Genomic DNA, 13,914 nt, shown 5'->3' with positions numbered 1-13,914 from the left:
GTTTCATCATTTGTTCCTATGTGTTGCCATCAACTTTTCCTGCAAGTTTCATCCAAGTCCATCTACCACTTTTTGAGGTATTTTGCAAACAGACAGACAGACAAACAAACAAATAAATGAACAAACGAACAAATGCCGCCAAAAATAACCTCCTTCGCAGATGTAATGATGATACTGAAGTACTCATCATCACTTCAAAACCAGATCAGAGTTTAACCCTGTGAGGACTGCCAGTTTATTGAAGAAAGATACCATTCATATCTAGTTTTGAAAATTGGGCTGACAGGGTTTGATGTAGCCTTTTGACAAGGCCCTTTTTGCTGTATGGTATTTTATGCCTATATGGCTATCGAGTTCGACTGGGCTCGTTTTGCTCGCCATCATACAGCAAGAGAGCCTTGTCAAAAGGCTAGGTCTGATGAGGTCCATTGTGTTCCCATCTGAAATTGTTGTGCTCTATTTGTACCATGTGGTGTCTGCAATTACTTTATAGAGGTATACACTGTGTGACAATTTGTACAAATGTGTTATAATTTTTTCTTTGTGCATTTAGAAAGAAACTAAAGATATGAGAGTCTATAATAGTACTACATGTATCTCAGAAAATTGTCCTCATTCTAAAATGAAAAGTTATGTGTATTTTGTTGACAATGGTTTTTTTTTTATATTCTGCACATTCCTTTGTGGCATGACATAAAAAATGTGTCAATTTCTTTCTGTTTATCTTTAACATAGTGTACAGTATAATTCAATAAATGAACCTATTTCTGTATATCTTCAAAGCAATAATCATGTCTCTGTGTGTGATTAAAAGAGTTAGATTTTTGTTGCGTTAATGATTTACCCTAACACGACAAGGGCTGAACTTATTAGGCTTTGTGTTCAATGGCTGCCTAGCAATCGAGTAAATGCATATGAGAACTCTTGTGTGAGTGTTGTACCTGGGGTCCCTTTCTAAGAACTTTCACGAACCCTCTGTGTCTGCTCACAGAGTTGCAAAATTCAGTTTTGGCATTCTTGATGAGAGGCTTTTTTCTAGCCCACCTGAGCCAAGATACCTTTACAGTGCACTCCAGTTATATAACTCACACTGTTATGGCGGAATTTTGGTACAGCGAAGTAAAAATTCAGGCTCCAAAATTATTATCTATATATCTTTTTATACTGTAATTGTGTGGCTATAACGAAAGTTTGATACAACGAAAGAAAACTTCCAGTCCTGAGGAATTTCATTTTAATAATGGGAGTCACCTGTTTATAGGGGGGAAGATGAGGAAATAGTCTTGTCACCTTTGTTCAGAGCACATTCTGGTCAGATTTTGGCCGGGATCATCTACAGAGGTAGGGAATGCTGAGCTGCTCCAAATATGTAACATGGTTTCGAAGTAGCTTTGGGCCGGGGCTAGTGAGGGCCAACACACTTAGCTTTTAAAGAGCCAGTAGCATGAGGATACCATGCAATGGGAGGGCTGGCCCGACCTGGACATATTTGTGAATCCCCATAACAAGTCATAATCAAGCTTTATCATTAATCTCTATGTACATGTAAGTACACACACACACACTTGATAAATCTTGACTAGAGTTGAATGTTACCAACGAGTGTATGCTTCAGTGCACATATTCGCTGACGGGCAAGTCTGTTTTAGCAGGCCTGTGCTAGTCATGCTCTTCTATCCATTTAGTTGATGAGATAAATCTTATAAAGTGTAGATACCCACACATATTTAATGACAAAAGAAATAGATATATATGTACAATTGTCCGAGATGCCCCCAAAGAGGTTGTTATTAGCAGTCAGTGACATAGATTTGTACCATCAAGATTCAGATGATATACCAGTAGCTAAGCATAGAGCACTAAAGCCTGCGTGTTTGCATCACAACCAGATTCACAAGTGAAAATTGATTGTCTGTTTCTATACCTTATACCATTTTAAGACAAAACGTACAGTAGTCGAGACTCATTGCCGGGAGAAATACTCTTTGTATCTTCACTCCTCCCACAGCTGCTGCTTTACCTTTTGCTACATATTTTTCACTGGTATTGTATCCACACTTGCTTGTCGACCTTAGTGTGACACGGGAGAGAATTTGATCATTACAAGGCAAATAAATCATGCAAGTTAAAGTTTGCTTTAGAAGGTCACAAGATCATACCATCTTGGAATGCAGTGGAGATAGAAATATTTTCATATACTTCTTTGGGCAAGGAAGCACTATATACCAAATGTGTGGTAAAACAGGAATTAGGATAGCAGTGTGTAATTTTGCACATACAGTGTACAACAGCCTGTTTCATGCCTACAGGAGTTGATCCAGGAGTGATGGTGGAGATCACTGTAAGATATTCTCATGTAGGTTTTTGTACCACACTCTGAAGGCGATTGAAAAACAAAATAGGAAAGAATTACCTATAGTTGCTATTTCGTAGACCATTGTCACGCAAGAGTGTTTCTTACAAGCTTGGCCCGATTGAAAACAACGTACAATTTTGTAGTTTGTGTGCATGTACAGCACTGGTACCTCACCAACTGCCGGTAATGTTGATACAGTGTACGTTACAAAATATGTCCATGTACACTGTATATTTCATATGACTCATCACATCAATTTCTGTACAAACAGAAGAAAGTGATTGCACAATTGATTCCATCCCATTGCTCGAGAAGAAATTTGCATTGTTGGCACTTCAGCAAAGCAAAATCTAGCCGTTTTTTTTTTCTTTGCCAGAAATCAAGTGCTCCCATCCCCTCCCTCCCCCCCCCCCCCCAAAAAAAAAAGCCACAATACTTTCTTTAGGACTTGATATTCTAGAGCTTACCCTCCCACCCTCACATAACTCTTAGAATACCAATATTACATGAAAAAGTAACTAACAGTGATTCTAATTGTCACAAAAAAGCAAACTCCTGACAGAAATCAGCTCAAAGTGTGAATCTTATCTCATTTCTGCCAGCCAGCCAAGTTTCACCCATCGATACTGCTTAGCATCGTACATGTGGCTGCAAATAACATCTATTTTGCTTTTGTCAATACCAGTCCTACACTGCTCATTGTTATGTTATTGTCACGTTATTTATGTGGATTATGGAATGCTGATCATCTTTCTTGGACAATTCTTGTGCCCAAATGAATTCAGAAATGCTATTATGACCAGATTGTGTAGATTTTATAGGTATGCATAGTCTATCAATTTTTTACTGCTCTGAACATTTTTGTGAAAATAAGCAAATAAAAGAGTGATGACATACCGGAAGGTTGCCTGCTCCAAAAGTAGCATACAATGTATTTTGTTTTGCATGTTTTGTCTTGAACAAGATTCCTACACCTTACACAAAGGTCCAGAAACCCCATTATAAGGAGGTTGTGTGGAACAAGGTAATGCTTTTAATGAGGTTAATTTGGCAGTCCCGATATTTCCATCATTGTATAGCTGATCTCTTTATTTAGTACAGTGCACTCCCGTTATAACGAAGTCCTTGGGACAAGCAGTTTTCTTTCATTATGTCGAAATTTCATCATAGCCGAACTGTAAAACATATAAAGATATATAGCTGTTAATTTGGGGAGCTGAATTTTTATTTTGTTGTAACGAGAATTTCGTTATAACAGTGTTCGTTATAACAGGAGTGCACTGTATGCTAAGAAGGAGGGACACTATAATGTCTATGAGGTTAAATTGGTGGTCCTGGCGACCTTATAACGGGGTTTTTCTGTGTTTCTCTTCAAGTTCAAGTGGGTACGTGGCTCATAGATATTGAGAATTAATCTGTTTGCATGGATTATGATGTTATTTGAAGTGTGAACTCTTAAAACATTGTGTTTTCAAGATAACATTGACAGGTTTAAAGAAGAGTCAACAAACATAAACAGTCTGTATAAACATGAGAAAGATTTGCCACAAATGGTATCATCTCTTCAATTTGATGAAGGCGATTATCTACGCTTCTCGAATCAACCACAAAATAATCAAGCATGACTTGTGTACTTTTTCAAAGAGGTGTTCTCACTTTATTTGTATCATAGGATATAAATTACGTCAATGTAACATCTCTAGAGTACGTAAACATCTGTCACACACATACACACATGCTCTCTCTCTCTCTCTATCTAGTTTTCTCTCCCTCTCTCTCTCTCTTTGTAGTTGTTTCACTCAAATCTTAAACACTTTTTTTTTTCGCTAGGTATCATATAAAATGCATATATAAATGTTCTGTATAAAACAGAACCCCTTTCCACACATGTACCAGACGTGCAAATTACAGAGTGGCGAAGAAAATAAGTGTGCGCTGATGAATCGTGTGATGCACGGAACTGCAAGTGTGGCGATGCGACATGTCAAACGAAACTAAAAGGATGCTCTTACGTGGAAAGCGGACTTCTATGAGCGGATTATGTGTTGTGCGAGCGCCGAAAGCGCACTTCCTAGAAGTCCACACAGGAATGGTTGGAAGTTCCTTACACCGAATGAATACAGAGTCGGGATGGAAGAGGTCTCGCCCCAAGAAGGTGGAACAAAGTCACTCCCAGAAAGTTGGAATGACACACAAGGAAAAAAAGAAAACTACAGCTGATTGTAATAACGAGTTCATAAACATATCACAGGGACTTTGGACAGTGGCCCACTCTCTACTATACTATAATCTCATAATGCTCTGTCTTATTGCATCAATATACAAACATAGTTTTTATCTACATCTTTTTCACAGAGAATGAATACATTTCACACAAGAAAGAAAAGAAAACAGGAGTTTGAGCAATAAATGTTGGCAGAGGTACACAAGTTAATTTAGCAATACAGAGGAAATGTACTGTCAGTACACTGCATTTATATAGAATTTTTTACACTAGTTGCAAGAGACAATGATTAGCAAACAGTCGCAGCTCTTTTAGAGTAAATCATCAAATCACTGATTTTGCTGAAGAGCTGCATACTCACACAAAAAATATGTACTCTCTACAGTTTTCATAACTTGATGACTGATACAAAATTTAGGCACTGTGTCAGAGAGATTGTAATGTCGTGTTCTGGCACAAGACACACTGTGCTAATTGCCCGAGGAAAGATTACAGTCAAATGCATTCAATTTTGGTCAGCAGGCAATTCACCACCATCATAATTTTTCCCCAACTTGACAGACTACAAATCAGATGCGCTTCATTTGCTTATTACGCACAGATTATTCAATCTCCAGAACTGAAGAAAGAGTGCAAGCATTTTTTTTGGTTCACGAGTAGCTTTTCTCTCTCCTTGGCAAATCTATATTTCAAGATAATGGCCCAGTGCATACAATAACCATTCATACATAATATCCTTTTTCACAAAATGTTTGATAAATCTAAACTGACCTGAAAATAATACATTCACTTTACCTACGATTCATCAACACAATGATGCAAAAATCATATATTCATTACTCTTTAGACGTCTTGAAGATAGCAAAAGTTAGTCAAATATCAAAACAGAGTGCACAAACATAAACGGAAATGTTAGAGCTATTTGGTATTCTCATTTCATCTCACAGGTATTGCCCGTAAACACAAACAAACATAATCACTACCTACATGTACATGTATGCACAACATGTGTGTGTAGTATCTTGGTAAGATATTGCAAATGCACATCTGACTGTAATTTTCAGTCAGAAATTGAGTATCAAAATGCCTGCTTATTGTGACGACAAAAGAGTACAAGGCATCAATGCAGGTACATGTAAGAGTTTACAGCGACAACAATCATGCCCATTGGTGGCAACGTATGACACACCGGTACCCTTCCTTGTCCCTTTTGGAGACCCACACACTTCAAAGGAAATCAAAGGAATGCGTCACGTTTTCATTTTGATGCTTCTTGAAATACACAAAACTCACACTGTTAGGCAATTACAAGTGTACTTCTCCCTTCAAGTTTTTTTTCTTCCAATGAACATACAGAATACAGTTCTTCTCTCTCTCCTTTAGTTGACTAATCTTGAGAACTTCACAAACCTTTTACTTTGATTAATGCTTCTATCATAGAAATCTGCTCAGAAAAACAAAAAACTCGCCCACTCCTAAGCTTGGCTGGTCACAGATCTGCAATTAATGCAAGAATCCTCTACCATTAGAGCTGGCAAAATTCAGCACACTCTACTTTCTGCGTCACACTGTCCAACAGGACATCTCTAGCTAGCATAATCATCTACATGATGTAACAGTAATGACACACAGAGCCTTTGGCCCTTGACCCTTGAAATGACCACCACAACAAACTTTGCACCTTCTTACAGAGGGCAATACAACAAGAGGGCAAAAAGTTATGAGCACCATTGTACAACACACTTTATAACTTACAAGTTTTGTGACCTTTACTTAACTCTGCATGGTGGACAAGGCATAAATTGAAACTAGCATGCATATTTCTGTCTGAAATCAATGCATTTTGAAAATACACATGAGCAATGTCAAATGTTTGTTTTCAGTAGGTTAAAAGAAGGAAAAAAAAAAAGAAATCACACTTCATGATTGGTACCAGTTATGAATTTGTTGATATTAATGTAAAAGTTTGTCATCTAATGTAACTCACATCACATATATGTACTCCTGTTGTTCAAATGCAGAAGTGCCAGCATCAGAAGATGGCTCTACATGCTTTGACAAGAAAAAACAAAACAACCCCCCCCCCCAAAAAAAAAAACAAACAAAAAAACAAAAAAACCTCCAAAGGAGGCATGCTGCAGAATTGATACATCAAGCTGTTCCCAATTTGTGAACAAGATTTGATTTGTTGACAGACATACTTTCAGAACTCTCTGGAGAGGAATGGACAGCGTCCCGCCCTTCTTTCGAAAGAGAGAAAGAAAAATCGTGATTTCTCATCAAACAGTCAGTATCACACAACAACAACAACGGTCCTGACAACTTCAGCAAGTTTATGATACATGATCTAAACTTTGACAGCATTACGACGTTTCCCATACACCTGCCCCTCTTTAAGATTTCACAAACGAAATAAAATAGCTTCACGTGAGACATAAACAAGGCAGTTTGGCTTGAGTCCTACCATTTCAAGCTGTCTTACATCACAGAAAAGTCTGGATCAAAAATCTTGTCAGTGACACCACCTCTAAATTTCTGGAAATGTGTCCATAGAAATGACAATTTTTCACACAGTTTGTGCATTTCTGTAGACAGCTAAACCTGTCTAAAGCCGTCACCTGTCTATAACGGCCACTTTCTTTGTCTCCCTTGGGTAGCTGCTATAGACTGGTTTGACTGTATCTTTTATTTTTCTACCTCGGACCATTTGGAATGTCTTGTCTGAAGTTACACCACACTTTTATCAGCTTGGTATCTGCTTGATCAGTATACCCTTGTAGGCATTATACCCACCATTTAAACGGCGTCTCAAACACTTCATTCCAACTCTTGCATGCTTCAAACTGTAAACACAATTTCAAAATACCAAGTCTGCTGTCTGAAAAAAAAAGAATCTACAATAAAATTAAATTCCAACATTCTCAATCATATCATGAAAAACTTATAATAAAGGATGCCACTTGAGTTAACTGACAATCCAAAAAGGCAAATTTGCATTACATGCTAGTCTTTCACTGAGCCACTTCGGAATATATTTGCACTTGATATACATGTATGCCTATATCACACAACACAAATCTCTACCAAGCAAGAATAGGTGCGACAAAGAGTAAGATTAAACATCCGTATACGGCCATAAGCAACATTCAAGTGTTCCATTCACAAAAATAAATCACATATAGATTTCATGAACTAGCTATTAAAGTGCGATTACAGGCCACACAATTGTCAAACTTTGGAAAAGTATGCATCAGCATGTATCTTTACACATACAGTACGGTATTCAAAATATAATCAATTCACAAAAAATAACTCTTGATAGAAACTATCTCCATGATATACAAACAAAATCCTAACATATGTCTTTACCAAGTCATGTTTCTTTTTGTTGTTGTTGAAATGGTCATAAATACAAAAAGACTTGACCAACAGTGCAACTGATTTTACAGCTAAAGCTCAATAACTGAACAAATTATCCAACAAGTTGTGAGCATACTATACAAACCATATTGACATTCAGTATGACTCGGGATTCATCAAAAATAATATTTTAAGATAATGAAACAAAACATCGACTTTCCAGTTTTTTGTTTCCAATCTAGGGCATCATTTACATATGTACCTAGCCAACATACAATAATGACAGCTTTCTACATAAGAATCAGAAACACTGTAAGTGAACCACCCATCTTACTCAACCATGAAACCTTGGTTCCACAAGTGTGACCATAGTGCCAATGAACAAAATAGAGGAAAAAGTAGGTGCAGACTTTGTTATTATGTATTTCTTCCATGTTAGATGACACATACTATGTACTTCTTCAAAGCGAGTGATTAGCTATGATGCAATTTATCAACACAAACAAAAATCAAGCATGTACATCTGTGATCACTTCGGTGTTCTAGTGTTGTCCGACTCCCCAAAATCTAAAGCATAAAAGCATGACAGGTTTGTAATAACAAACTCATTTCTAGAGTGAGGCACAATCATTCCTAATAAATAGACTCGGACGATAGCACCAAGCTCTCCTGCACTCAAGCTGTACAATGATGACTGCGTTGCCAATTTGAGTAGTCACCTTGAGTTGCCAACTTGATGTAAATAGTCATTTGATTTTGTCCTTTGATCCATCCAGGAGCAATGCTGTTTTCATTCAGCGATTCATGGAACAATGTCCCTTAACTGTAGCATGCCTTCCTACATTCTTCATTGTTGCAGACGAATGCAACCATGCTTCAAGATTTTGCAAAAGTTAAAAACAAACAAAAACAAAACAATCCCCCCCCAATTAAAAAAACAACAAAAACAACAACAACAACAACCCAAACAAACAAACAAACAAAAACAAAATCAAAACAAAACAAAAGACAGAAAATATCCAAGTCTTTACCCTGCAACAATCCAGGATTTATCTTTCACACTCGGGGCAAGGTAGAGCCAATTGCTGCTCTGGGCCTGATATTGGAGTCAGACAATATTCTTTCCCAGGTTGCCATGGATACCACTAAAAGCAAGCAGACTGTAGCAGCATAATGATAGATTGAAATGGAAGGTCAAAAGGAGTGGACTGGGACCCCTTACAATGGAGTGATTTCTCGAGAGTAGTTGATGACCGAGATGAGGTGAAACTTCTGTAGTAAGATTATGTCCTGACTTGTTCTTTTTTTTTTTCCTCGGCACTTGCATGAATTTCTGAAGTAGCTCTACTTATGTCTGTTGTTCTTCACATAATACATTTTCTTTATCAGTCTGTATTAGCAGTAAAATGTCAATGAGACTGTATGGTCACTGATTCATAACAAATTATGATTATCTTGTTGTTCATTGATTGAAAACAGGTACCAACAAGAAATGAAGTACAAGATCATCAAATATCAAACACCAAAAATTTTACAACAGCCACCTGTGAATTTTGTAAAGTTTCATATGGCCTAGGCTAGATATGGCATGTGTAAAATGATTTCACTCGCCAAACTACTGTATTAACTTAATTTGTAGTGTGTGGTAAACATGAAATATTCTTGAACACTGATTTGTGTGTCCATGACAAACAGAATGGTCTAGATGAAACCCCCTAACAAGTTCATTATCTTTTTTTTTGGGGGGGGGGGGGGTGGGGGTGAATGCTCTCTTTCCCCCTCACACCATTATATGAGGTAGTACAGCAGTCCCTTTTATCAACAAACATACAGCAAGGAGGGTGGCCTCAGGCAAGGCACTGTATCCAGGGAGGTGGGTGTAGGGAGTGTATGGACAAAGGTGGGGGGGGGGGGATTTAAAGCCATCAGTTCCATGGTCGCCTGGCGCTTGTGATTAGCTGATTATTTCCTTGGCAGCTAAGTGGTACTTAAATCCATACTCAAACACTCGATACTAGTAGGAACAGTTCGGCCACTGCACGACCTCATCTCAAATAAATCCCTATTGCCTGGTGAGTTTGAAGATTCTATCACATCAAAATTCGCATTTCAAACATTGTAGTCTGCATTTGGCAACTGAAATGCTGGTTGCGCAAGCTACCATCAGAGTGACATCTTTAAGTCTCCTCCGACGGACTTCGTAAGTTCCGCTTCAAAAGACTTGCCAAAACATCCAATACCAGGGCCCTGTTTTATGAAGAGTTAAAATTGATTATAAAGTTGATTTCAACTGTAAGTCTATAGCAGCCTGCGTGGTAAGGAAATTTTAAATTGATTTTATCTCTTGATAAAACGGGGCCCTGGTTTGTGACAGGGCCAAACTTGACATATTGTGACCAGTGGAAAACTTCATTCCTCTTATTCAATTCAATTCATATCAGTTTTACACTCTTCTACTCATTTAGACTTGATGTTTTTGAAAAAAGGGCATACGAGCATCATGATACATATCAAAACTAGGCCTAGATGCATTTTTTCCGGAGCTGAGGTGGTGTTTGGTAATGTATGATGCCACTTTCTCCCATTAAAGAAGTGCCAACTCATACTGTACATGCAATTCAGCTCTGCGAGTTGAGGGAAAATGTCACAATTTACATCTAACATTCTGTTGTATGCAATAATGGGCACATATCTCCACACAGTGCACAATTCTTTTCGCTGCTCTCTACTCAGCCTACCAGATACTCAACTTGTCAGCTGCCAAATCAGTAGCAGAAGCAGCGAAGATGAAGGCAGGTGTTAGAATATTTGCAAGGCATTTTATAGGTAATTGTTTTTCATCTGAACGGTGGCCAGATGTGTAACATTGACAAACATTATAACTATCTACCTTTGCTTCTGCCCGCAACAACGCAACGTGAGGTTAAAAACAAGTGCAAGACTTACTTAAAACTTTAATCAGATTCCATAATATCTAGGCGTGTTGCAGAGCATATTGAGCAATATTGATAGAAAAATTGATATTCTGGGGTCAGTCAAAGTGGTAAGGACAACCCAAGCAAATCATAGTAAGGCCAGCAGCTGTCACACACACATGGAAAAAGTGTGAAATTCATCCTTTGGTATCTCGGAGCAAGACAATACACACTGCAGTCAAGGTGTTTCTTGCAAGGATCTACACTTTAGGGATAGAAAATACTGTCAAACCTGCCTCAGTGATCACCTGTCTATAGCAGTCACCTGCCATATGTGGTCACTGAAAAATCTCCCCCTCCCCTTAAGAGAAAAGCCACATTAGCTACCTATTTATAAAGGCCACTTGTTAGGTCTCCCTTGGGTAGCTGCTATAGACAGGTTCGACTGTATTAACCCATTGAGGATGAACCGATTTTGCTATGACAATCATTTCCCATAAAAAACCTGCCCGAGTATACTCGGGACTAGTCTTTAATGGGTTAATGTGCAAATGCTCATGATAGTTGAACAGTTTTCTATCGACTGCAATTTGCCGGCAAATGACTTAAAAAACAGAATAGCAGGGAAAATTCCAGAAGTGCCGGTTAACTTAAGACACTACTATTCTGTCAGACCAAGAGTGACAAGGAAACAAAAAAAAAGACAAATATACTACTCAATCCTTTACATGTCAGGCATAAGGCTCTTAAACACGGAACAAACACAAACAGAAACAAGAATAAGAAAACCCACAAAGAAGGTCTCAAATTATCATCTAAAACTTGTGATGGTGAATGCCGACTCCTGGGCAGCCGAGTCTAAGTGCCACAGACAAGCCTGCAAGATCACGACTGCACGCTGGCTTTGGAAGAACCATCGGCATGCATCTTTCTGTGCTGGATGAGGCTGACATTCGCGATGCTGGGTGTTCTCTATATCAATTCCTCTATTTCGTTACTATTTTCTCTCCCTTGTTTATAGGCAAAGACATGCTCGGGCTTGGCATCGGTGCTCATGACATCGGAATTTACTCTGGACTGGGAAGACACTAGTACACAAGATCCCTGAGAGTTTAGCGTCTGTGGAAAGAAAAGAATGCAAGGAAAAGACAAAACAGAATAAAATAATAACATATATTCAAAGCCTGACTGGTTGGAACGATGGCACAAAAGGAAGACTGTGATTCAATCAGCATGCTCTTTGTTCAATATGATACAACCTCACAAACTCACTTCATCTGCCTTTATTTGATACATAACAATAGGGTAATAACATATCTGTTGCTGTAAGAACAAACCCTTCAAGAAGTTCAATGATTGCTCTGCAAAGCTGCTGTACAATACTTGGTAAAACATTGAGAACACAAATGTATGACACTGTAAAACATAAAACACTTGGCCCACGATGACAGAGAATCACAGGGTGCACACCATCTTATAAATGAAAGCAAATCTCACGTTCAATTCATCTTTGGTCCATAGCTAGACTCCTGTCACAGTCACTTCAAAAAAACAGGTAAAACAAACAACTAGCTACAGTATCTGCCCACCTTAGTTGTTTTTTTTTTTCCATATTGGGGCAATTACCCCCCAAGGGCAATTAACCCCCAGCTAAATACTGGTTAGTGACAAGGTTAGAGTAAAGATTAGGTTTGGGTTAGATTTAGGGTTAGAGTTTGGGTTAGGATTAGGTTCAGGATTAGGATTAGGGTTAGGATTAGAGAAAGGGGAAGGGGAAGGGGTAATTGCCCAGGGGGCAATTGCCCAGGGGGCAATTGCCCTAGACCCGTTTTCTTCTCACTGCCCTCTAGACTGCTGCAACAGTCGCTTCAAAGAAATTATGTCACAATATCAAGATGAGAAAATATGCCTATGTACTCACCCTAGTAGTTTCCTTGCCTCGGGAGGTCTGTCTATCGAGACTATGATGAGCTTGCCATCCCTGAGACCGGCTAGTACATGGCTCTTGGTCGGAACCACTGACAGGCAGTGAATGGGCAGCTGTAGACGCATGGTGGTGATGACCTTTAACCTTTGCGAATAGAGAGAACAAGCAATAGATCAGTTTCATATCATGTTCAAATAAATTGAGACTTCTGTAACATCTGCTCAATCATCCTCCAGATGGAGGCTGATGATGAGAAAGACAATGTGAGGGAAATATACCTGGTATTCTCACTTATTACATACGGGCCACTCTCATTGGCTTTGAAACTCGCTTAGTTAGACATCTTTCAAATTTAGGGTGAAGGTTGACTAGCAATTTTTACCAATTTCACAAAAAAAAACTCACACGTCAGAGTGCAAAGTTTCTAACTTCACACGAAACTTCACAAAGTGTTAAGTAATGAGAACACACACAGCAGAAAAATCATAAAGTTACTCATGTGACTTTTAAATCCCTTCTTCCTTTAGTCCCTGCTGAACAAGTAAACCGGACATGTGCAATTCTTCTAGAAACTTCACAGTTTTTGTTGTTGTTGTCGGAGCTAACTTCACAAGTGTTTGTTGGAGTAATAAGGACATGCAGTGTTCAATCTTCGCGATTTGTCATGTCACATTTTTATCTTTGGGTGCGTTCGAGCGCTCTCCTAAAGCGAATTGTACCGTACCGTACCGTACCCGCGCCAGAGGAGTGCTCGAACGCTCCTAAAGTGTACCGTACCGTACTGTACCGAGCCAAAAGTGGACCACTTCTCGATGTGCTCCAAAAGCGTACCAAAAGCGTACCAAAAGTTCGCTGTAAAGCATGCGCGTATCATGTGCATACGTCACAATGCAAAGACATCATTCTCTTTGTTCGGCACAGCTGTAAGTAGTTCAAGCACCAGGTGCATGACATTCTTGCTACAAAAATGCGTGACCTTTTCTAAAAATAACTCGTGAGGTACGCTTTCTTGACTGAGCGCTCGAACGCTTCAAATCTGGCATGGTACAGTACGGTACGCTTTGGTTCAGATCGCTTTGGTTCGCTTTAGAGCGCTTGAACGCACCCTTTGTGATGAGAATGACCCTACAGG

At 38.8% G+C, this 13,914-nt stretch overlaps 1 protein-coding gene across 1 annotated transcript in view; it reads right to left on the bottom strand.

Annotated features, from left to right (window-relative positions):
* Window positions 1-12,772: 12,772 nt before the first annotated feature.
* LOC139745335 (neurobeachin-like protein 1) overlaps window positions 12,773-13,914 on the bottom strand; it is a 93,697-nt gene continuing 92,555 nt past the window's right edge. The window contains exon 50 of the mRNA XM_071655735.1: window positions 12,773-12,926. Coding sequence (XP_071511836.1) covers window positions 12,773-12,926 — 154 coding nt within the window. The remainder of the gene's footprint in view (window positions 12,927-13,914) is intronic.

This window comes from Diadema antillarum, unplaced genomic scaffold, assembly GCF_040938485.1.
Source record: "Diadema antillarum isolate AM-2024a unplaced genomic scaffold, OU_Dant_1.0 seq00001253_RagTag, whole genome shotgun sequence".
Lineage (NCBI taxonomy): Eukaryota > Metazoa > Echinodermata > Echinoidea > Diadematoida > Diadematidae > Diadema > Diadema antillarum.
The sequence above is the reverse complement of the archived record's forward strand: the minus strand, read 5'-3'. Positions and strand labels throughout refer to the sequence as shown.